The sequence below is a fragment of the Vulpes lagopus genome, chromosome 15, assembly GCF_018345385.1.
Source record: "Vulpes lagopus strain Blue_001 chromosome 15, ASM1834538v1, whole genome shotgun sequence".
Lineage (NCBI taxonomy): Eukaryota > Metazoa > Chordata > Mammalia > Carnivora > Canidae > Vulpes > Vulpes lagopus.
Genome location: NC_054838.1, coordinates 34,381,149 through 34,405,010, shown reverse-complemented (window position 1 = coordinate 34,405,010; position 23,862 = coordinate 34,381,149). Strand labels below are relative to the sequence as shown.

Below are 23,862 nucleotides of genomic sequence, written 5' to 3'. Positions count from 1 at the left end.
TTTATTTTAAGGTTAACATTAACTACAGGTAACTGTTTAAAAGCTTCAGCTCTTAACAGTGAGGAGGCTGTGGCAAGTTCAAGAGATGTTTTCAGGATAGGACAGTGGCATGGTCAAAGCCAGAGAAGCAAAGCATTGAAGTTAAGAGGTTGAATATTGTAGAGCAAAGGGGAAAAAAAGGAATTAATGAGTAAAGTTCTAGAGTGGAGGGGAAGGTTTAGGTTTAGAAAAAAATGAGGAAAGCTATAAGGCATGGAGACTTTAAACAAAATAGTCACTAAGGTGATGTGTTAAAAGAATGAGTGGGTATTATGAGGTACACAGAGAAAAAGTTTGGAATATTGACTGTGATAAGTTAATTGGGTGATCTGTGAGACATTTTCTTTTTTTTAAGATTTACTTATTTATTAGAGAGAGAGAGCAGTGGGAGGAGCAGAGAGAGAGAAAGGGAGAGAGAGAGTCCCAGGCAGGCTCCATGTGGAGCAGAGTCCCACTCAGGGCTTGATACCACCACACCAAGACCATGACCCCCAGCTGAAATCAGGAGTCAGTTGCACAAACAACCCAGGTGCCCCCGTGAAAGATTTTTTTTTTAAGATTTTATTTATTTATGAGAGACAGAGAGAGAGAGAGAGAGAGAGACAGGCAGAGGGAGAAGCAGGCTCCATGCAGGGAGCCTGACATGAGACTCAATCCCCGGTCTCCAGGATCAGGCCCTGGGCTGAAGGTGGTGCTAAACCACTGAGCCACCTGGGCTGCCCCCTGTGAAAGATTTTTAAAGACTGAACATGCTTAGCTAGTGCTGTGAAAGATTTTTGAAGACTGAACATGCTTAGCTAGTGCTGTGGGATTTTTTTTTTAAAGATATTATTTATTTAGAGAGTATGCGTGAGCTCCTGAGTCCGGGGAGGGGGGGGGGGGGCGGGGGGGGGAGGGACAGAGGGAGAGAAAATCTCAAGCAAACTCTGTGCTGGCACAGAGCCCAACAGGGGGCTCAGTCTCAGGATCTCAATATCATGACCCAAGCCAAAACCAAGAGTCAAATGCCTAGCTGACTGAGCCACCTAGGTGCCCCCAGTGCCATGAGAATTTTAAGCAGAATCACTTTTTTTCAACCCCGAACTTTGTCTTTTGGATGCAGGGAGAGTCCAGAGAGTAAGTAAATAAAGCTTTGGCTTTTAATTAACCATACCAACAATGCCCAGTGAGATTAATTAGTCTTTCAGATTAAATGAAAGGTGCATTTCTGATATTTTTTAAGCAAAGATTTCTCCCTGGAGGGGAAGAGATGTCAAACAGTCTATTATCTGTGTGGGCCAGACTCACAGGTAAAGTTTTGTGTTGTTTTTTTTTAACTGAAATGCATGTACATGAAGTTAAATTGCCTGCATGAGTGTTTTCTAGAACAGGGCCAGCCAGGGTTTAGGATGGATTCTGTTTCCTCTAATAAAAGCATGTAGTCAGAACGTACAGAAAGCCACTAGTGTTTTCTGTAAAGTCATAAACACCTTACCTAGCAGATCCTACATCAACTCTGACAGAAGCAGCCTACTTAATAATAGGGGTTGTTTGGAGAAGCCCAAAGAGTGTTCTCCTAGTAAAGTCACATAAAATGAAATTGAACCAAGTTATTGAATGGCTGTAAGACATCATGGGGCTTAGTTCTTTACACCCACAGAGAATATATGGGAACATTGTAATCATAGGACTCTTAAGCATTTGAGTATTTATTCTGAGCTTCTCAAGCACAATATCTGTCTAAGCTGCCAAGATTTTTGCTTTCAGTTCCCCACCTCTCATTAACACCTGCTCCTCAGTGTAGGCAGGCGACTAAGGGAAAAGAGTGAACTGTGATCTGTTCCTCCTCCTGTTCTATTTGATAGGATGAAGAAAAGGTTTTGTGTGGGAAAAGGTTAAAGTTTTTTTTTTTTAATTAAAGGTTTTAATAAGGTTCAGACATTCCTTTCCTTATGCCTGCACGAAATTGAGAAATTTCAATTTGGGGATATGCAAGAAATATGGAAAGAGGAACCCAGATTCATGCAACAAATACAATCCTGAATTCTGTTTTCACATTGCATGCTTGTCAAACACATCAGTTTTAAATTGCTTCAGGGATTAGGTGTTTAAGTTTCACCTGTTTGGTTTTTTTTCTTTCCTAGCATACCGAAATATCCACTGATTTTACTTTTGTGATTTTAGTATTTATGTTTTTCTTTGTAGCTTTATTACTGGTATGTGCATAGACATGTTTAGTACTATTCTTAATAACCAAACATTCCACAGCAGATAGTGTTAGGGTCAGTGTTTTTGCTGAGACCTACCAACTCTTTTCACTGTGTTTTAAAATTGATTAGTCTGCCATCACCTAATTGTCCAGAGCCATTTCTTCTTCTTTTTTTTTTTTTTTTAAGATTTTATTTATTTGAGAGAGAGCATTAGAGGGGTGGGGAAGGGGGCACAGAGGGAGAGGGATAAGCAGACTCCCCACTGAGCTGAGGGGTGGGGAGGGGGGAGACCAACAGAGCCATTTCTTATTCATAGATGCTTCTTTTCAAAATGATGATCAATTCTCCAAATTAGCCACTTCCATAAAACCAGTGTTTTGGCTATTTGCAATGCTTCTTACTTTCAAATATTCAAAATACTCATTGTATTTATCCTGTTAGGGACCATTCTAGTTTATCATAAGTACATGTTTTGAGGGTTTGCCAGGCATTTCTGTCTGAATTTCCAGCCTGGCAAAGCTGGGATTTTATGAGCCTTGTGTAATATAAGTCAGGGCAGCTGACTCTTTAGTCATTTAGTCACCTGGAATCCAGAGGATGTGTTGGTTTGAAAGGTGTGTTTTCTGTTATCGATTCTAGCTTAACCTTCAAGACTCAGCCCAGGTGCTAAACCTTTTGTTGATTCTTCTCCTCTGAACAAGTCACACTCCCCTCTGGGCTCACATAACACTAAGATCATTATAGAACCCATTCTAGCTGGTTAAATCATGTCAAGGTGTTTAGGTATCAGTTTCTCAAGACAACTTTTGAGAGCTTATTGAGAGCAGAGAATTTTTACTTATTAAGCATCTGTTACATGCTATTTACTATAGAACATGGATATACTTATTCCCTTATCACAGATGATTGTGGCTCCAATTTACACAGTTAGTAGATGAAGGAATCAGGGTGTGAAGTGACTCTGCTGTTGCCCCACTGCCTGCCCAGTGGTTGGCATAAACTGTGCAGACTGGGGACAGAAATCAGAGTTCACCTGAGGCAAGTAATGCTTCATACGGTTATCCCACTCCAACTAACAGTGCTCACTTTTTCAGCTGTCCCCTTCATTCATTAAAGCCACAAGCTTCCTTTTTTAGGAGAGGCTCGGGTATTTCTGACTTTCTTTACCCTCTTATATTTATTTGTTGTTCATTGTTCACTTGTTTAATTCATAATTATTAGGTCACTATATAACTGGCCTTGTTCTATTGCATAGCATAAAATGACAAGTTCCTGGTATCATGGTCTTCATATTTTCACCAAGGACACAGACAATAAATAAATAAATAAACAAACAAACAAACAAACACACAAACACACACACACACATACACACACACACACACACACACGGGTGACCTATATGTTATAAGGTGATAAGTGCTGTGATAAAATAAAAAGTAGATCAGGATATGGAAGTGGGATGTATGGTTAGGGGACAGTATTAAATCAGAAGTCAGATTCCAGCTCTTAGAGAAATCAAGATTTGAACCAAACCCTGTAGGATGTATATTCCAGGCAGAGGAAACAGCGTGATCAAACGCCCTAAGGTGGGAGTTTGTCTGCTGTGTTCTAGAAGTACCAAGACTGCAACGGTGTTTAGAGTGGAATGAAGAAGGAGAACATTACATAATAAGAGAATAGAGTGGTCCTATGATGTGTGCAGCCAGCCCTGCTTTAACAAAGCATATTCAGGGAATACCCAGTGCCTCCAAACTGATAATTTTGGATTACTCAGTGGTCCTAGCCCAGATTTGTCTTCATTGAGTCATCCTCCAAAAATCAATGGCATTGTCTGGGCTTCGAACATTGCTTCAGCCAAAATCAACCACACTCATATGGATCCTTATTTCTGTAGTGTTTTGGTTAATCCCTTCTCTTACATACTATTGACCACAGTTGATAGCAACTGGTTATACGATTCATAGTAGGTACTAAAGAGATGTTTATCTAAGAATGAATAGATATGTGAGTGAGTGAATGAATAAATAAATTAATTAATTAATGAAGAAAGATTTAGTTTTACAACACAGATAGACACTCCCACAAATAAATTTGTGTTCTGGCTGTAGACACATAAGCTATATATTTATTTATGTTGAATTAAATATCTGGAATATGGCTGAGTGTTGATTGAATGCTAATTATTTTTCAATGCATCCATGTTCCATCAAAGAGAAATCAGGGACAATTTTCAATTCTGTACCCTCAGAGGATTCTTACTAAAAATAGCTTGTTTCACCTTGAGCAGAGTCCAGTTAAAAAGAAGTATTTAAACCTAATCTCAGGGGGAAAAAATAATTTCCTTTTTAGCTGATTTATGTATGTCTACAGTATGGTGATTTCATTGTCTTGGTACAGTCTTCAACTCCAAATGTCAACTACAGAGTTATTCCCTTTGTTGGACTTAACCTTATTTACAGTGGTAATTTGTTTCCTTAGCTCTTCTGCAACTCAGTCAGTCTGTGGCATTTACTATTATTATAGTGGATGTAGATCAGAGTCCCTGGATTTGTTTTAACCTTTTCTTTCCACAGTTTGGAATGACTTCTATACTATTAAAAATGCAAGTAGATTGTTCTTAGTATATGGGTATGAAACTTTTGTAAATGTTATTTTTTTAAATTCCTGCATAATACATAAATGTAAGATAACAGTTTTGAAAAACATGAGCTGATATGCATTATATATTTCATAGGAAAAGCCAATTTGGAGCATTTTATTTTCTCTTAGTCACTTTTTGCTTGATAAACAAATTCTTTAAATCTGAGACAAATACAGTTAAAGATCTATGAGATGTAAAGCCTCAATAAAGAAGAATTACCTACCCTAGTAGGATATTAGATACAATTATTTTTAATTGTCCTATCAATTTAAATCTATTTTCCATTTATTTTAACAACTATTATAGTTAATTTAACAAAAAAATTATTTCATTTCAAATGTCATTACAGAGGTGTTACTTTATAATTTTCTATGCCATTATTTTTCCATTATCTAATCACTTATGCCATTAAGAGCCTTCAATATTTATTCAATAAAAGCATAGTGAAATGGAGTTTTTTTTTAGTGCTTTTCATTGTTGTCATATAAAGTGCCAGAAATTTTAATGACTGTCTTATCATAAAACAAGTATATGTTTGGGTGCCTGGGTGGTTCAGTTGGTTAAGTGTCTGCCTTCAGCTCAGGTCATGATCCCGGGGTCCTCGGATCAAGCCCCACATGGGGCTCCCTAAAAAGGAGCCTGCTTCTCCTCTGTGCCTGCCACTCCTCCTGCTTGTGCTCTCTTTCTCTCAAATATATAAATAAGATCTTTAAAAAAAAAAAGCAAGTTTTTTTTTAAACTAGGTAACTAAGTGGATGGTTTATTTTAAAAAAATAATTTCTTAAGCCAAGTAAGTTATAGAAATTTCCTATGCTTTTAGTAAAAAAATTATTTGATATATATTTATCTTTCCAAGTAATTTGCATGGTAATTATTATAATTTTGAAATGCAGTAAATAATAGGCTACAAGTATTTTACTAAATGTGTATTTAATCATATTCTGGAAGGATTTTTTTTATTTTTACACTTTAAAAAGTCTATAACTCATTCTTTGAAAGTGGCCCTGTAATGATTTTTAATAATTATTCTTATCATTCCATAGTTTAAATAAAAGTGTTATAGCCATCATACAGTATAAATTCATCTCTCAAAATAGAAAATCGCCATATTTAAAATAATTTGATATTCTGTGATTTGTCATAAAAATAAGGCAAAATACAGAATCAATTCCTTGTTTTTTTAGACTGTGTACAGGGATGATTCATTTCTTGTGTGTTACTAGCCTCATTATCAGTTAATAAGTGCCAAGAAGTATGAGAATATGACAAGGTAGCCAGAGAAGAAAACATGAAGGACAAGCATCTAGCTCCTTTTTGCCTTATCTTCTGTTTGAAATTATTACATAAATATCTAATGTATCTTCCTGGTAGCTCTTGTCTGAGAATTTATGGAATTTTCTAACAGCTGTATTTTTAATCCTGTAATGTCGGCAGTGTCTAGGTCTCTATCCAAATGATTGGCAATACCTCTCTGAGCTAGAGAAACAATGACAAAAATGAGCCCCCCAACTCCACATGAGCAGCACTGTACTTGTGCTCTGCCTGGCTCACCTACAGCTCTTCCACACCCTTTTGCCTCACCCCTACTCTGGCCAGTTGCCCATTAGGCGCTAATAAGCTAGGGAACAACTGTTAAGTGTACAGTCTTGAAATAGAACAAAACTAATGGCCACATGGACTGGACTTCAAGAGCTTTGCCTCCTTAGCATAAATCAATAAACCTTCAAACATTTAAAGAACAAAATTGATTGAAGTAGAATCCTTACGGTTATTTATTACTGTCATAATAAATTAAGGATTAATATGTTTGGACTTTCGATATGCTTGATTGCATTTTCTAAAAAAAACAAAGCTTTTCTTTTTCTTTCCCATAGGTTTAGGCTTCAGTATTGCAGGAGGTGTAGGGAACCAACACATTCCTGGAGACAACAGTATTTATGTAACTAAAATCATAGACGGAGGAGCTGCACAAAAAGATGGAAGGTTGCAAGTAGGAGACAGACTGCTAATGGTAAGTGTGACTCATGCAAAACTATGTGTGTATTTATAAAGCTCTTGTTTTCCAGTGTATGACTGTCTTAGTTCAGGCTGTCATAACAAAATACCATAGACTAGGTGGCTTGCACAACAACAAATTTCTTTCCTCAGAGTTCTGGAAGCTGGGAAGTTCAAGGTCAAGGTTCTAGCCTATTCATTTCCTGGTGAGATCTCTCTTCCTGGCTTGCAGACAACTATTTTCTTGTTGCATTGTAACATTGCCTTCCCTCTTGCTTGTGCTGAGAGATCTTTCTTTCTCTTCTTATGAGGCCACCAATCTGATTGGATTAGGGCTTCACCCTTAACTCGTTTAATTAATATCTTTAATTACTTCCTAAAGACTCTCTGCAAGTATAGTTGTATTGGGGGTAAAGCTTCAGCACATGAATTTGGGGTCTGGCCACATTCAGGTCATAACAGCGATCACAGGTAGAAATAGAAAAGAAGGGAGAGAAGATTTTCTGGTGGGAAATTTCAAAAGTACATGTACAATCATATCTGCTTTGTTGGCATTTTAAAAACAAATCTGAATTTCCACTAGTTTTCACAGATACAACAAAACACAGATTATGTTGGTTTTCCAGAGTGACCTGTTAGCCAGAGAGAATGACACATCCAGACTGCTGAAGGTGGGCTTTGCATAACAAAGAGAACTTCACTATCTGGTTTTTTGATATGTACATTTCTATGTCTCCGTTTGATCCCTTGTTCAACCCATACAGTAGTGTAAACAATCCCTGATTTCCCAGAATTCATAATCTGAGTTCTGTCACATGTATAAATGGATCCCTTCCTCCTCCCCCATCAGACAGGGTTGAAACAACAGCTATTTTATTTGCCAGCTGCATGCTTCAGAAACCGTGGACAATGACTAACAACATTAATACATGGCTGACCTTTCCAAGCCATGGAGTTCTAGAATAAAATAAAACAAAGTTAAGGTAGCACATAAACAGTACAAATTTGGAATTGCACTTAATAAAACTACCTTATCTTCATTTACGATTTACCAAATCTACAGGATAATAATTAAATACTGAAAATTAATAGAAATTAATAGAAGAGAGCTCCCAAGTAGAAATATATTCATATCTAATCATATGTCTGCTCTTGTAAACCACAGCCTCTAATCTCTGCAAGGAGCCATTATCTCCAATACTTGTAAGAAGTGTTTGGAAAAGATCAATTTATATCCTCAACAGAATAGTAATTTCTATGACATGTGCAAGCTTTGCAGGGTAAACCTCAAAGTGCATTGTGCCCACTTCCCTGGCCTTTAGGCAGTTTATCTTTAGTCACATTGGTCTAGTTTCATAGTTGTCAATGACCTTGGTATTGCATTATCTGAATAAGACCTTTATAATAATCTTGATAACTAATATTTGTTTGGCATTTGCTATGTTCCGTGTACTTTTAAAAGTGCTTTTTTTCTAATGTAATATAATTTCTCATAACAGTGTTTTTTATGTAAGCAAAAAGGAACTGAGGCTTAAAAAGGTTTATTAACTTGCCCATGGTCATACAGTTAAAAATCCAGGCACTCAGGCTTATAACCACCAAGCATGATCTTTCATTTGTTTCGTAGAATCTGTCAACCAATTCTTTACTTCCTTTTTTTTTAGTTTTCATTCAGTCATTCATTAATTCCTTTAGTTAACAAGTAGTATGATGAATATCTACCATGTCCCAGGCAATAACTACTACTCAGGAAGGGACTCTGTCAGGAGAAAATGTATGATCAAACTGGATGGGCAAAAAAATGTGGCATTAATGACTTCATTCAAAATAGCAACTAAGAGTTTTGGCTTCTTTACCACCTGAAATCATTCTCTCTCTCTCTCTCTCTTTAACCATTTTGTAGTTAGTATAGTTGTAGTATAGTTGACTTATAAAAAGCTTAACATAGGGATCCCTGGGTGGCTCAGCGGTTTGGCACCTGCCTTTGGCCCAGGGCATAATCCTGGAGTCCCGGGATTGAGTCCCGCGTCGGGCTTCTGCCTGTGTCTCTGCCTCTCTCTCTCTCTCTCTCTCTCTCTCTCTATCTATCATGAATAAATAAATACAATCTTTAAAAAAAAAAAAAAAGCTTAACATATTTAATGTGTACAGCTGCATGGGTTTGGATATTAAGTATACATCTAAGAAACCATCACCATTATCAATGCCATAAATATATTCATGACTTTCCAAAGTTTCCTCTCACTCCTGTTGTTGTTATTATTTATTATTATTATTATTATTATTATTATTATTATTATTATTATTTCGTGCTTGTATGTGGTGAAAACAATTAACATAAGATCTACCCTCTTGGAAGATTTTAAGTATGCAATACACTATTGTTAGCAATAAAACTATGCTGAACAGGAGAACTACCATTTTCATTCTTGAGACACTATCCTTTTTGTTTGTTTGTTTGTTGGGTTTTTTTGTTTTGTTTTTTGCCTTTGATGTGAAAGTTGTTTTTTATGATGTGGTGTCTTCTGAACCAGAAAAGTATTATTGAGGTATAACACCTAACACTTCTCTCAAAAATATAAACCTTATTATTTGTTGATTTAGGAATAAAATTAACCGTGATATCTATCTTTTATGTAACATGAAATTTGAAAAAAATGAGGAGGACAGTTTCATTCTAAATTAATAGCTGCCATAATGATACATTTGAACTTTAACTCATTGTTCTGTAAGAGTTTGGTTGTAGACAACTCTTTTGGTATTTCTTTAACTTCTGCTATTTAATATTATGCTAGATGTTTTCTGCTGATTGTTTGAAGTTCCATTTAAATTTCTAGCTTTATTTTAAAATTCTTAAAAAAAAAAACCTCAAACTTTAAGTAATTCTGTCAAAGGATTTTCCAGGCACCATGCTATTTTTCCATTACCATTTTCTTGATATTCATTGTACATGTAATGATTTCAAAAATAGCTGAGACATAATCTTTAACTATTTTGAGTTTTAAAGCCTATTAAAAAAAAAAAAGAACCTTCAACAATAATAGGTCTCTCCTCTCTTATGTAAGGAAAACATAATTAGTACTTCCAAGGCAACTGCCAAACTGAATCTAGAAATGAAAGGAAATGATTCATTTTATAATATTCTGAAAAAAAATAATGCTGAGGAAAAGAATAAAAGAATCACGGAAGCCACCCCAAAGGACCAATTATCTTACTTCAACCCAACAATATTTATTAATGCTCTCCTTCTGTCATTCCTTTCCACCTCCTTTTCTCTTTATTACCGTGCATTCACATCATCTTTATCTTTCTCCTCTTCCACTCTCCTCCCCCAAAGGAAGTACAAATAATTTAGATTCCGTGATTTACCAGCTGTTCTGCACTCCGTATATTTTTCTCTAAATAGCTATTCTTCTTTCTAAAGCAATTTACACCACTCCCTCCTCTCACCTCTTAGGAAAAGTTCCCCTATATGTTATTCATTCATAGTTCTGTAAGCAAACTGGTCTAAAATGAAACTCCATTAATTTCCTCATGCCATATCTGCTGGGTACTTTTTTCCCCTAAGTCCTTCTTATAACTCAGATTTGAAAAATATCTATCTTAGATGTTATCTTATCCCAATTTATTTAGTACATCAAAATCCACAAAAAGGCAACGTGAAGTAGCCCCTCACCTCTGCTAGAACACACTAAAGATGGAGAACTTAGTTCCTCCTGGAAGCTCCCCGTTAGATACTAGCCATCATTGGATTTGTTTTTTCTTAATATTGTATCAAAATACATTTCTGTATACATTTCTTGTTTTCTTCACACCTCTGTCCCTTGGAGACAGAAAGGCGAAAATTAATTGCTCTTCTACGTTTGTTTGAAAACTTATTTCTTGCCACTTTTCCACTTTGCAGCATTTTAAGATGTTTTGCACATTTTCTCTCACTCTTGCAGTCAATTTTACCACATATCCACTTAACTTCTCTAAGTAGAACACCCTTTTAACAAAACTTTTGATTCCTTAGAATGTTGTTCCCCCACTTCTAAAACCACAGGCAATATTGTAGCATCTGACCTTTACATTTATTCTACAATAAGGAAAAAATTGCCCGGCCTATCACCTTTGCACTAAGTCTCTCAGCATTTCAAATAAAATGACTTTTACATCAGTCCTCTCTGATGTTTCATGGCCCATCCAGATGCATGGTATTTGTTTTCTTTATTAAAATAATATTTTTAACTCTCCTGCCACTTGGCACTTATTCAGTAGAATTTGGGGCTTTTAATTTTGTCCAATGACAATGACATCTGATTTTTATGGATCATACCAGTAGTTTAGTGTTGTAATCTCACACTAAATACATTAATTTCTGGCCTTGATTCCTTCAGACAGATATCAGAGGTTAACAGTATTGATAATTTTAAAATTCATTCATATATTTCTACACATTGGTTTTTATTAAGCCCTATCAAGATAATACCTACGGCCACATATATTACAGAAATGTGCAAAACATGAGAGACACCTAGCTCTGGGAAATGAACAAGGGGTAGTGGAAGGGGAGGTGGGCGTGGGGTTGGGGTGACTGGGTGACGGGCACTGAGGGGGGGCACTTGGCAGGATGAGCACTGAGTGTTATGCTATATGTTGGCAAATTGAACTCCAATAAAAAAAAGAAAAAAAAAAGAAAAGAAATATGATCATCCTCATTTCTTTTCTACACAGAAAAGAAACTTTGAATCCAGGGTCATCTGACTGTCTTTTCTACAGGGATAATGTGAGCTGTTAATTATCAAAACCTTTGTCACATTGTGATCGAAAGCTTATAGTCTTTTTTTTTTTTACAAAGATTAAGTATATATTTTTATTTCCTTAAAGGGAAGCAGTAGATAAGGAGGAAGGTAAGAAAAGCATTGAAGTGAAATGGAAATGCAGTGGGCTCAGAGACAGGCAGCCAGAATTAATTCAAGTCCCAGGCAGCCAGAATTAATTTGACCTAATTGACCTTGGACAAGTCATGTACATCTTTGGTCTTCTGCTTTAGCCTCTATACCATGGCAACAGTGCCTTAGATCAGTGTTTCCCAAGGCTGTTTGAAAATATTAATCTCGGGGATCCCTGGGTGGCGCAGCGGTTTGGCGCCTGCCTTTGGCCCAGGGCGCGATCCTGAAGACCCGGGATCGAATCCCACGTCGGGCTCCCTGCATGGAGCCTGCTTCTCCCTCTGCCTGTGTCTCTGCCTCTCTCACTCTCTCTGTGTGACTATCATAAATAAATTAAAAATATATATATAAAGCACCTAGAACTAGTGTTCAGTGGAATATTCTCTGTGCTGTGTGCAAGTGATGCTTATTTTTATTTCAAAATTAATATCCTGTGGTAAAGACATTAAGTGGATTTAGGGATTGTGAGCAGAAATAATATAATTTTGTAAATAAGTATTAGTTATTAGCACCAAAAACTATTCTTTTTGGTGATTTACATAATTGCCTAGCTTCACCCAAAAATTAATAAGAAAATCACCTTGAAGACAACTCAGATATATAGAAATTGCTGAATAATGAACAGAACTTGAAACCACTCTCATTTGTTGGACTGACCTTAGATAAGAACTGAAATCGGTAACACTCTCTGCACATAGCTCACTCCTGCCACCAGCACATTGCTTCCACACAAAAGAGGTTTCCACTTGCAGCACCCACTCCAACCCATGAGAGATGGATAGATAGGGCAGTCATTACTGCCCTATACCACCTCCCTAACAAGGGGGCTATTCTTATTTTCCAGAAGAGAAAGTTGGAGTCAGAGATAACAAAGGGATTTCTAATATGGCATAACTAATCAATTGTGAAGTCAGATTCAGACTTAGATGTCAATGTCCTAATACCACATGTCCTCTACCAGTTTATCAGCCCTTCTGGTTCTTAATCCTGCTTTCATATTTGAATCTCATGGTAAGTTTTTGATCACTCTGGATGCCCAGGCCTCAATCAACCCTGAATAATCAAATCAAAGTCTTGGAAGTAGGCACCATGCTTCATTTGTAAAAATTTTTTTAAGTCTTCCAGGTGACTCCAGTGTGTAGCCAGGTTAAGAACCACAATCCTACCTTGATCTAATCACATTCTAACCTGCTCTTCTGCTGCTCCACTGCTTCTCCTGAGGGTGACTTTGGTGGTAATGCTCCTTCTATCAAGCCAGTACAGCATCATTTAATATTTTTCAAGAATGGGCTGAAAGGCATTCAGAACTAGTTCACCCTTCAAACTTTGTCCCCAGCAGTTAGAGTACTTTCTGAAGCACCAGGGGAAAAAAAAGTCTGGATAATTATTTTTTGGACTTGGTTGTAATTTTTCTCAAATGTAATAAAATTACAATGCAGTGCAATTGCAGTGACACATTTATTTGAAGGTTAAAGCTTTCTATTATATTGTTATTTCTTTTGCTTAGATCCAGTTTAACTCTGTTTATAGAATTTGCTCTATAGTTAATATATATAGATGCCTACTACAGAGCAGTGGTTTTAAAAATTATTTTAATAGCACATTCTATCAGTATACACAGAAAGTTGCCTCTAATATATGTTTATTTCCCTACTTTATATTGCATACATATATCACTATGCTAACAATACATGATGCACATTTTAAAACATACATAAAATAGATGAAAATCAGTGTGATAAATATTAATAGAAGTTCAGATACAGAATTCTGCCTCTAACCTTTGGGTTGCCCTGGGGTTCCTATATTGTCCATTTGGGTGACCACTGATATAGAGGAGCTAGAAAAGTCAGTCAAAACATCATTGTTACTTGCTCTGTCTCTATATATGGAATAAAGTTTTAAGAAATACATCAACGATTAATGGAGGAAAAAGAAATTCACACTGTTGAAGGTTTGATTGTGTCTTTTATAATCTGATGTGACTCACTACAGCCATTCTGTACCAGCCTTTCATCCTTATATTCCACGCCTGCCACAGCGTGAGTATCCCATAAATGTGTGTTGTTGAATGACCTTCATTTCTTATCCTTTCTGACTCCACACAAACGTAAACTAGACACTCAACATAAATGCCTCCTTCATCCTATAAAATAGGGAATTTTGATAGCTTTTCCTTTGGAATGTTATTTTTAACTTGTTTAGCTAATTGTTTCAACATTTATTAAGTGCCTATTATCTATAGTGAATCAGGGGACTACAAAGATGAAAACACTCTAATTAAAGAGATGGTGAATGAGTAAAATGGATGGAGGGGAGTGGGAGATACCAGCTTCCAGTTATGGAATGAGTAAATTAGGCAGGGAATAAAAGGTACAGCATAAAGAATATAGTCCATGATATTTATTACTGTTACATGGTGACAGATGGCTATGCTTATGATAACAAACTTGTTGAATCACTATGTTGAACACCTGAAACTAATGTAACATTGCATGTCAACTATCCTCCAATGTGTAAAAAAAAATAAAAAGAGCAATATAATCCTTGCCTTTTAGAAGATCAGTCCTTAAGCAGGGAAGAGGCATTGTGAAAATACTGTAGAAGGTAGGGAGTGATTGTTTTCAAGTGAGCTATTTTCAGCAGCAGAATTAGCAAAAGCACTGTGTCTGATTGTGATGTGTGATGACCATTTGTATACTGCTCTATCTTATACAGTGTCTCTTCATGTTCATGGTATCCATTCTTTCTCCTAAACACAAGTAACCCAACAAATAAATTAATATTATCCCTATTTTGCATATAAAAATTAATGCTCAATAAATGTTAACTGACTAAAATCTAGGAATTGAAACCATATGTAATGCTACATTTAAAATTTATGCCAAGTTACCTTCGTTTATAGAAACATCTAGGTATAAAATATGGCTATTATTTCAAAAAAAAATTAAATCCATTCACTGGCAATGAGAAACCAACTTCCTTCTTCTCCATTCCAATTTTCCATCACTCGTGAGATCTCATATCATCACTATGTATATTTCATAATGAAGCTGCTATACTTTATATCTGTTCTCTTTTTTAAAGATTTATTTAAGGAAGAGAGAGAGGCAGAGGGAGACAGTCTTTTTTTTTTAACAAGAGAAAAGAAAGAACATTTATTAACATGCACAGCATACATACACATGAAAGAAATTGATGCATATCTCAAAGGGGTGTTGGGAATTTGGGGCTTATGTAGCATCTTAACAAAGAACTATACATTGGTAGAAGAGTGACAAGAAAAAGGAAAAGGGTTAGGCTTTTAGGGACAGCAAGATATGGGGACATAAGTATATGGGGAGGGGGTTAGCTAATGGAAGGTAAGGGTTATTTTAATAAGGTTTGTTATGTAGAATAGAGTGAGAGAGTCTTAAGCAGACTCCATGCTCAGTGTGGAGCCCAATTTGGGGCTCAGTCTCATGACCCTGAGATCATGACCCAAGCTGAAACAAAGAGTTGGGCACTTAACTGACTATGCCACCCAGGCACCCCACTTTGCTTCTGTTCTTATTTGAGGTTTTTTCTTGTTCATTTAAAATATAACATTAATATGATTTTACCCATAACTAATGCATGATCATTGCTGAGAAAATGAAAAATAAGAAGATAATTTATTATCCAAAGTTAATTATTAGCTGTGTACTGCAGAGATTTTAGTGTTTGGTTCATGCATATTTATTTTCAGGTCATTGATATTAGCACATTAGATTGGTCTCATTTTTTCAATTTTTCTTATTTTTAAAAATTTTAGTAGGTTTTTAAAATTTTATTTCCAGTTTAGTTAACATACAGTCTTATATGAGTTTCAGATGTACCATATAGTGGTTCAACAGTTCTATTCATGACTTAGTCCTCCTTCTTAATTCATCTTACCTACTGATCAAAAACTTTGTCTTCTTTTTAAAAAATTAACTGTGGAGTTTGTGATTTTTTTTTTTACAGTGTTTCTAGAGCTCCCACCTTTTTTTGTACTATGTCTTAGACAGTATTTATGTCCACCTCCTAGTTTGTCCTACCATGTGGTTATTCCTGAATAAGTATGAAAAGGTCAGCATCTCACCACCTGTACATTTCCATTCCCCTTTATTACCACTCTCCTGCTGCCACATCTCCCACCTTAGTAACTGTCACAGATCTGTTTGTTTGCACTCATTTGATTCTCCCAAAACTGACCCTGCTCCCTTCTTACAAGTTTTTTGGCACCTCTTTCTTCAGCTGATTTGCCCTTCTTTGTCTCTGCATCATGCTCAAATTCAGTGCTCCCTTTTCTGGTGTAGAAAATGAGTGCTCTCACCTCCAACCTCTCTGCTTGGCCTCAGTCCTTCATCCTACTGCAAACATATGGCCAGGCTGCACACATGGCCCTCTCTGTGTAGTATACCCCACAGAAACACTGCATTCAGATGCACATTATTTTTTTCTGAAATCAGGCCAGTTGTTCAGTGTTCACCATTATAGGCAGATACTTGATGCAAAAGAAAAAAAGACAATAAAAAACAATGACAAGAGCAACTAGCCAATCAGTGTAATGTCCCTTCTTTCTGTGTACAATCAGCTCCAGCTGTAGGCCCTTTATCTTGAGGGTTCATAGGATAATGCACACACATAATTAACCCAAATAAACCCACTTTCGTGAAAAACATTTTGAAGATTTCAGCACAAAAGAGCACTTTTTGGTCCAGATCCTGTACTATTCTGAATTTTTAAAAAGACCACACAGAAGCTTCATCAACAGTACCCTAATTAAACTCATCAGTTCACAGATGTTTACAGGAAAATGCTCAGCAAAAATTTTCACCAAGAATTCCTGTTTCCTGAGAAGAGAGATGTATGATGACAATAGTAATAGTAATAAGAGCTAACATTAATGAGTATTTTCATGTTCCTGCCATTTTACATAGATTAATACATTTAAATCAATAATTCTTTGAGGTAGCAATTATTATCATACCTATTTTACAGATGTCAAAACTGAGGCTAAGAAGATTAGGTTAATTGTCCAAAGTCACATGGCTGGGAAGAATCAGGACCGGGACTCAGATCCTAGTCTGTATAATTCAGAAGCATGTGCTCTTGATCACTATGTTCTGTTGCCAATATCCTACCACCTGTTGCATAACTTTTAAAATCTGTGTCAATGTTTCAACACTTTCTAGTCACTAAATAAAAACCAACTGAAATACTACTATTATAAATCATCATTATCCCCCACTTTTCACCTCTGCCTTTTGCTCAACTTCTACTTTCTGGTCTAAAGACTTCTCTGGTGACCTAAGAATCTGCATGCAAGTCATTTTCAGTAAACATGCTTGAAGCTTGAACTGTGTCACAAAAGAATATGAGATTCAAGGGAGCTAGGGACCTTCTCTATCTGAAAGAAGAATTTAGATTAGTAGTTAAAAGCTTGGTCTCTGGACCTAAACAGTTTGGCATTTCATATGCTTCTATCACAATAAGATCAATGACTTTGGGCAAGCTTCGTAACGTCTCAGAGACATGCTTTTCTAATCTATAAAATGAAAGTAATTACAACAGCTACCACACAAGTTGTTACGAGGTTCAAGTGTGTTAATGTATGTGAATGACTTAGAATAATGCCCAGTGTGAATACAGCACTATATAAGTGTCTGCCATGATTATTATTTTCATTCTTACTTTTATTATTCTAATATGTAGAATCATGACTGACACATATAAGTGTGCATTTGACCAATGGATGAACAAGTGCTAGATACTGGAAATACAAAAGGGTGTAAGAGAATGTCATTTGTCCGGAAGAGAGCTATAGGAACCAGGGGGAAAGCCTATAGTTTAATGGAGAGTTCACAGTCCACATTCATACACATCAGTCAGATCCAGTTCCCTCTGGTTCCGGATTCCCTAACTTGGGCTACACCATCAAGGATTAATTGGTACATGGAATGTATAGAACATGACTAAAGCACTAATTAAATAGTACAGAAAATATATAGAGGATCCAATCTGATACTTTTCAGTACATTTATTTTAATGCTGCATCCTTTCAGCAGAAATTAACTAAAGAATCACTCCATTAAAATAATAGTAGCCAAATAAGTATAACCTAGGTATTTAAAATACTTTGTAAATATTTTAAAACCATTTAAGAGAAGTGCTGCAGAGATATTGCTGTAATGCTATGAAGTAAGAATTGCACTTGTATCGGGGTGTAAAAAGGAGGAGTTGCTGTTAAGTGGACAGAAAGGGGTACACTTTAACTTGCTCTCCTGCAAAGCTCTGTTTTGCAATATGAGCATTCTTTCCTTAGAAAATTGACTTGTTAAATAACATTTTGATGGGAACAATTTTTATATTTTTTTATTTATTTTTATTTTTTTAGAGAGTCGGGGAGAGAGCACAACAGCAAAAGAGAAAATCTTAAGCAGATTCCACACCCAGCATGGATCCTGACATAGGTCTTGATCTCCTAACCCTGAGATCATGATCTGAACCTAAATCAAGAGTCAGAGGCTTAACCATCTGAGCCACCCAGTCACCTCAGATGGGAATAATTTTTAAAGTGAACAAAACCAAGTTTGGTGTAGCTGCAGGAAAGTTAGGACTCTCATATAGTGATGGTATAAGCGTGAACTTGTTCCTCTTTCCGTAGGGCACTTCAAGAATAGGTATCAACCAAGTGCCTTTGGCTCAGGTCATGATCCCTGGAATTAAGACCTGCATCTGGCTCCCCGTTTCTCCTTCTCCCTCTGCCCATCTTCCTGCTCGTGCACACTCTCATGTTCTCTCTCTGTCAAAAAAAATACATAAAATCTTTTTAAAAAATTTTTTTAAAAAGAATAGGTATCAGAAGGCTTATAATATTCATAAATCTTGGTCCAACAATTCCAGTTGTATGATTTATTCTAAACAAATCATCAGAGTTGTGTGCAAATATAGAAAAAGTTTCTTGCAACATTATTTATAGTAGAAAAAAATAGAAGCAAACTAAACATGCTTTAGTAGGAGATTGGTTAAAGCATTATGCAACACAATGCTCTATGGAAAACAAAGTCATATTATTGACATACATCTATGATATGGACCAACAGTCAGTCTAGATTTAAAAAGTACGTTCTAAAACAATGTGTACAGTATGGTAGCTATTACTTAAAGAACTATATCCCAAATAGGGAGACTTTGGTTAGTTTTTATTCTTTATGGTGGGTTTTTTTTTAAGTTTTTTTTTAAGTTTTTTAAAGTTCATTGAGTATGTATTACTTTTGTAATGGGAAAAACTATAGCATAAGAGAGACATCTGACCCCTCCTTCCTCTTTTCCACAAATAGCATTCTGATTTCCATTATGATACATTGCTTTCTCATAGAACAAGACAGAAGCAGCTTGGTTTTTTTAACATCAACAACTGTACGTTATCTGCTTTGGCTAATGCCATTAATCCATCTTTTTTGTCAAAGCGTGATGTAGATACTGGATTGTAATCATTGCAATTTAATCTTTAAATAAGGTCTAATTTGTATATCTTTTTGCCTATTTCTTTTCACCCACATAGATTTAACTCTAATATTGAATATTATTTTCCTTTCAGGTAAACAACTACAGTTTAGAAGAAGTGACACATGAAGAGGCAGTAGCAATACTGAAGAACACATCCGATGTTGTTTATCTAAAAGTTGGCAAACCCACCACCATTTATATGACTGATCCTTATGGTCCACCTGATATTACTCACTGTAAGTACCATGCTCAGTGTCACCTTTGCCAGGTTTACAAAACTGGAATTCAGTAAAACTTGGCAAAGTACTCTGCTTGCATCTTCACTCTTGTTTAGTTTATGGAAATAGTTCCAAGGGGTGCTGTGCTTCACTCCCCTGTTGCCTTATGAGGCCTTAACTAACGTTTTAAAGGTGGGACACCTGATGAGTTAGAAAGTCCACTGTTTAAGAAAGGCTTAGTGATGCATGTTGTGAACAGTGTGATTATGGTAATGTAAAAGCAACATGTTTTAAATGCTATTTCTCAAGCCCCTAAAACATGATAGTCCTCATGCCATTGTATCCCCCCTTCCTACTTCAATCTATATAGTAGCAAAGCAGAAAAGAGAGAAACTGACAAAATAGACAGGAGATAGCACTGTGTTCCCTCCTGGGGGAGAGGATCTTGCACTTGAATAATGGAATTGTGATCCTCTGTCACCAACACCATAACTCTTATGTTTATCTGAATGTTATATTGGCAGGGAAGCCAGGGAAAACTCTCAGTCACTATGGCAGTAGAGGTGGGTTGCAGGTGGGTATTTCTAGGGCAACAATTAACTATGAGATACTGTGTTGAGTCCTAATAAAGTCCACTTCTACATAAGCCCCATGTTTCTGTCTCTTCTTAATAGGTCAGCAAGAACTTTATCTTAGATTCTGTCTTTGGGGACTAGATTTAGAAGCAATTTTTTTTTTCCTTGTGAGTTTAAGGGACAATTTTGTCTACATCACTAAGCTCGCTTATTCTGAAATTTTGAGTAACCAGCTCTGAGACTGAGAACTCTAATATCTTCAGGATCTACCATTAATACTATGGTCTTAAGGAAGTCATTTAATCTCTCATAGATTTAGATGTTTCTCTTGAGAGAAATTTAAAGGTTGAATAATTTTGCTACCTGCCCATTACATTAGCTATTGCTTTTCTTAATGATGATTTGAAAAATGACTTGCCCCCAAAATATGTCTTTTTCTCAAGCATGCAGTAAGCTGAGATCAGCCTTACATTAGGATATGAAAGAATTTTAACTTTCAAAGTTTTTCAGACTGGATGAATTTAGAAAAATCAGCCTTGAGACTCTGAGCTACTTCATGAAGGGTAAATAAGGTCAGTGTTAAAGAGATAAAAGCACACAAATAAAGCTTGCTATTCAATTAAAAATATATATATTGAGTAGCCTCAATATGTGTAAGACACTTTGTAAGGTAATATATGGGATACATAGGAAATGCAATCCTGGCCTTTATTGGAAGGAAGGCTAATTCAAATATATGAATAGCAGCAATACTTGGCAATGTAAGAGAGATGTACCTGACATGGGAATGGTAAAAATAAATGTGCTTTGGGTACTCACAGGAGAGGTGTACTACCTGTCTTTGGAAGATCATAAAACTATTAATGGGAAGTGTGGCATTTGAATTGTTTCTTAAAGAATAGATAAAATTTCAGTATCAGAGACGTGTTAGGAGACAGAAATTGTAGGTAACTGATGAAAGTACAAATGTTGGAAAGAATTGTCTTTGAGGATTGTAGGATATGTGTCAGCGGAATGTTAAAATGGATCAATCTTGTAAGAATGACAAACGGAAGTTTATATTCACAGTAGCAGCAATGGAGAGACTTAAGCAAGGGAACAGCTTTATCAGAGTTGGATTTCTCAAAGTATAAAATGGATTTCTAGAGAGGGGTGGAAGGCAGGAGACTCAGGCAGGAGGGGCTTTCAGTCATTTAAGAAGGAGATGAAGTACTGTGGAGGATTAGAAAAGAAAGGCCAGAGTCCTTTGCCTTTCTGGGTTGGGAGTACAGCATATTTTGAGATTAAAGTCTTATACAAGGGGATCCCTGGGTGGCACAGCGGTTTGGCGCCTGCCTTTGGCCCAGGGTGCGATCCTGGAGACCCAGGATCGAATCCCACGTCGGGCTCCTGGTGCATGGAGCCTGTTTCTCCCTCTGCCTGTGTCTCTGCCTCTCTCTCTCTCTCTCTCTGTGACTATCATAAATAAATTAAAAATAAAAAATAAAAAAAATAAAGTCTTATACAAGAACTTGCTCCTAGAAACCTAGATTTGATGATTGAATATTAATTATATGAAAAGAATGTGAGCTCTGCAATTACAAGGCTAACATTTTTATTTCAATAGAAAATTCATCATCAAAAAAAAAAAAAACAAAAGAAAATCAATCATCCTTCTGAAAATGCATGGGCTGGGTCTCTCCTCCAATTCTTCTCCTCACCTAATTATACGAACTGGGTTTATAGATACAAATGTTATTATATCTTTCCAATCCTAAAGGTCACCATGTGCTTGTGTATATTAAATGCAAACAAACAGTAACTCCTCCCTCTTGGGAGACCAGAAACTCCTCAGCATATAGGAAAGTCTTCCTATTTTTAACAGAACGATAGCATGACACATTGAATCACCCACATAACAGGTTTCTTCTCTTTTCTTTTTTTTCACCCCTTAGCTTATTCTCCACCAATGGAAAACCATCTACTCTCTGGCAACAATGGAACTTTAGAATATAAAACTTCCCTGCCGCCCATCTCTCCAGGAAGGTACTCACCGATTCCAAAGCACATGCTTGTTGAAGATGATTACACCAGGTCAGATATGCTTAATGGTTAAATTGGGCTCATGATCGTTACTGGGAAGAAACTGCATTTGCCTAACATGTCAGGCATTGCTTTTGGGGTTAAAGTTTCTGAGCACCATTCAAACTTATATAGTCTTGTTTCCAGGGGAAATCTGCAAATTCTTATAATCATGTGTCATTTGGAATCAAAATTACTAATTTTTTTGTGAGAAGTGGTACTATACACATACTCATCACTTTACAATTTATTAAGACTTTCACACATGTTGTAATTTGAGCTCAACAGCCATTTTATAAGAGAGGTAACTTTAGAGAAGCTGATCCTGAGGTTCAAATAAGGAACCTCACATGACATCTCTGCTTAGGGAAGAAGTTAGGACTGAAACTTTTGTCTTTAAACTCTAAATTTCATGTTTTTGATACCAATGGCTACCCACAAGTCAAAGGAGTTCGGAAGTGAGTCAACCCTTCCTTTAGTGCAATAGCTATAGGTAGAAAGAAAAGAGGTGGCATTAACTACAAATGGTTTGAGTTTAATATATGCTGTTAATTCCAAAGGGGAACAGGACAGGATTTTAGGATAGAGCACAGAACCACATTACTAATGCCATGAAGTAAAACCAAGTTTAGGCAGCACACCTCTGAGTCGGGTGTGACAGTTCACACAGCAGAAACTTCCTTGACTTAATTGTCACCATTAAGGATTCAATAAATGTTGGATAATGAATAAATCAATGAATAAATAAGGGAAGAAATAAGAATAAATGTAAATTTTTTGTCTTTAATTTTTTTTGTTCCAAAGTAATGTATGCCCGTTGCATTTGGTGAATGAAACTGTTCAAGAAACAAAACCCTCTCCCAGACTCCTGCCAGAGCAACTATCTTGAGGTTACCAATGTAACATCCTGGCATGAATCTTTCATACTTTCTGCATGTTCATATAAACTCATATTAATTCAGTCAGATATGGAGGGGCTTTGATTGTTTTTACAAAGTAAGTTCATATTTTAGAAATTGCCCTACAATTTGCTGTTCTCCATGAGCAGTCCTTTTACCTGAAATGAGATTGCATATAAATATGTACACACTTTTTTTGAAAGTGTTTGTGTGTAAAAATGACAGAGATGGACCCTTTCGGTTTAATATCCTGCCTGTCTAATGAAGCCATTTGTCAGCCTTTAAAAAATAGAGGAGGCTTCCTGCCTCTTAACTTCCCTCACCGGTATCCATGCCAGCTTTGGTCTTTTCATTCCTTTGCTATTTCTTTTTAAATGATTAAGCATTTTCCATTTATTTTGCAATTTCAGGTTTGCTGAAGTAGCTTGTTACATCTTTAGCCAAGGAATGGAATGTTTAGATGCTGCAAATGTGCATCTGTGGTATAAATCAAATATAAACTTCTTCCTATGCTGAAACATCTAATCTCTATGCTCTTAATTAAAATGAGGGCTGCAGCAAAGATAATCCTCATGGCTCTCTAAAACATTGTGTAAATATAGGCACCTTTATTCACCAGAGCAATGATCTATTTGCTTTCATTCTATCACTAATATTTGATATGATTTTAATTTGAAAATGTCGTTTTATCTTACTAGACCCCACATGGAATTACAATTGATTAAATCCCCTTCATAATCCAGGCCCTTTGCTAGCTGTTTTACATACAATATTCATTTAATTCTCCTGAAAA

The 23,862-nt window shown here is 36.2% G+C and overlaps 1 protein-coding gene across 20 annotated transcripts in view; it reads left to right on the top strand.

Moving 5' to 3' along the window:
- The window catches only part of DLG2 (discs large MAGUK scaffold protein 2), a 1,981,735-nt gene that overhangs the window by 1,488,050 nt on the left and 469,823 nt on the right, over positions 1 to 23,862 (top strand). For 19 of the 20 annotated variants that reach the window (XM_041730223.1, XM_041730222.1, XM_041730221.1 and 16 more), the window contains 3 exons: positions 6,747 to 6,883; positions 19,408 to 19,552; positions 22,044 to 22,182. In XM_041730223.1, the coding sequence (XP_041586157.1) occupies positions 6,747 to 6,883; positions 19,408 to 19,552; positions 22,044 to 22,182 (421 nt within the window). Of the gene's footprint in view, positions 1 to 1,275; positions 1,329 to 6,746; positions 6,884 to 19,407; positions 19,553 to 22,043; positions 22,183 to 23,862 lie in introns of those variants that run through there. The other variant, XM_041730237.1, reaches the window with a different exon arrangement.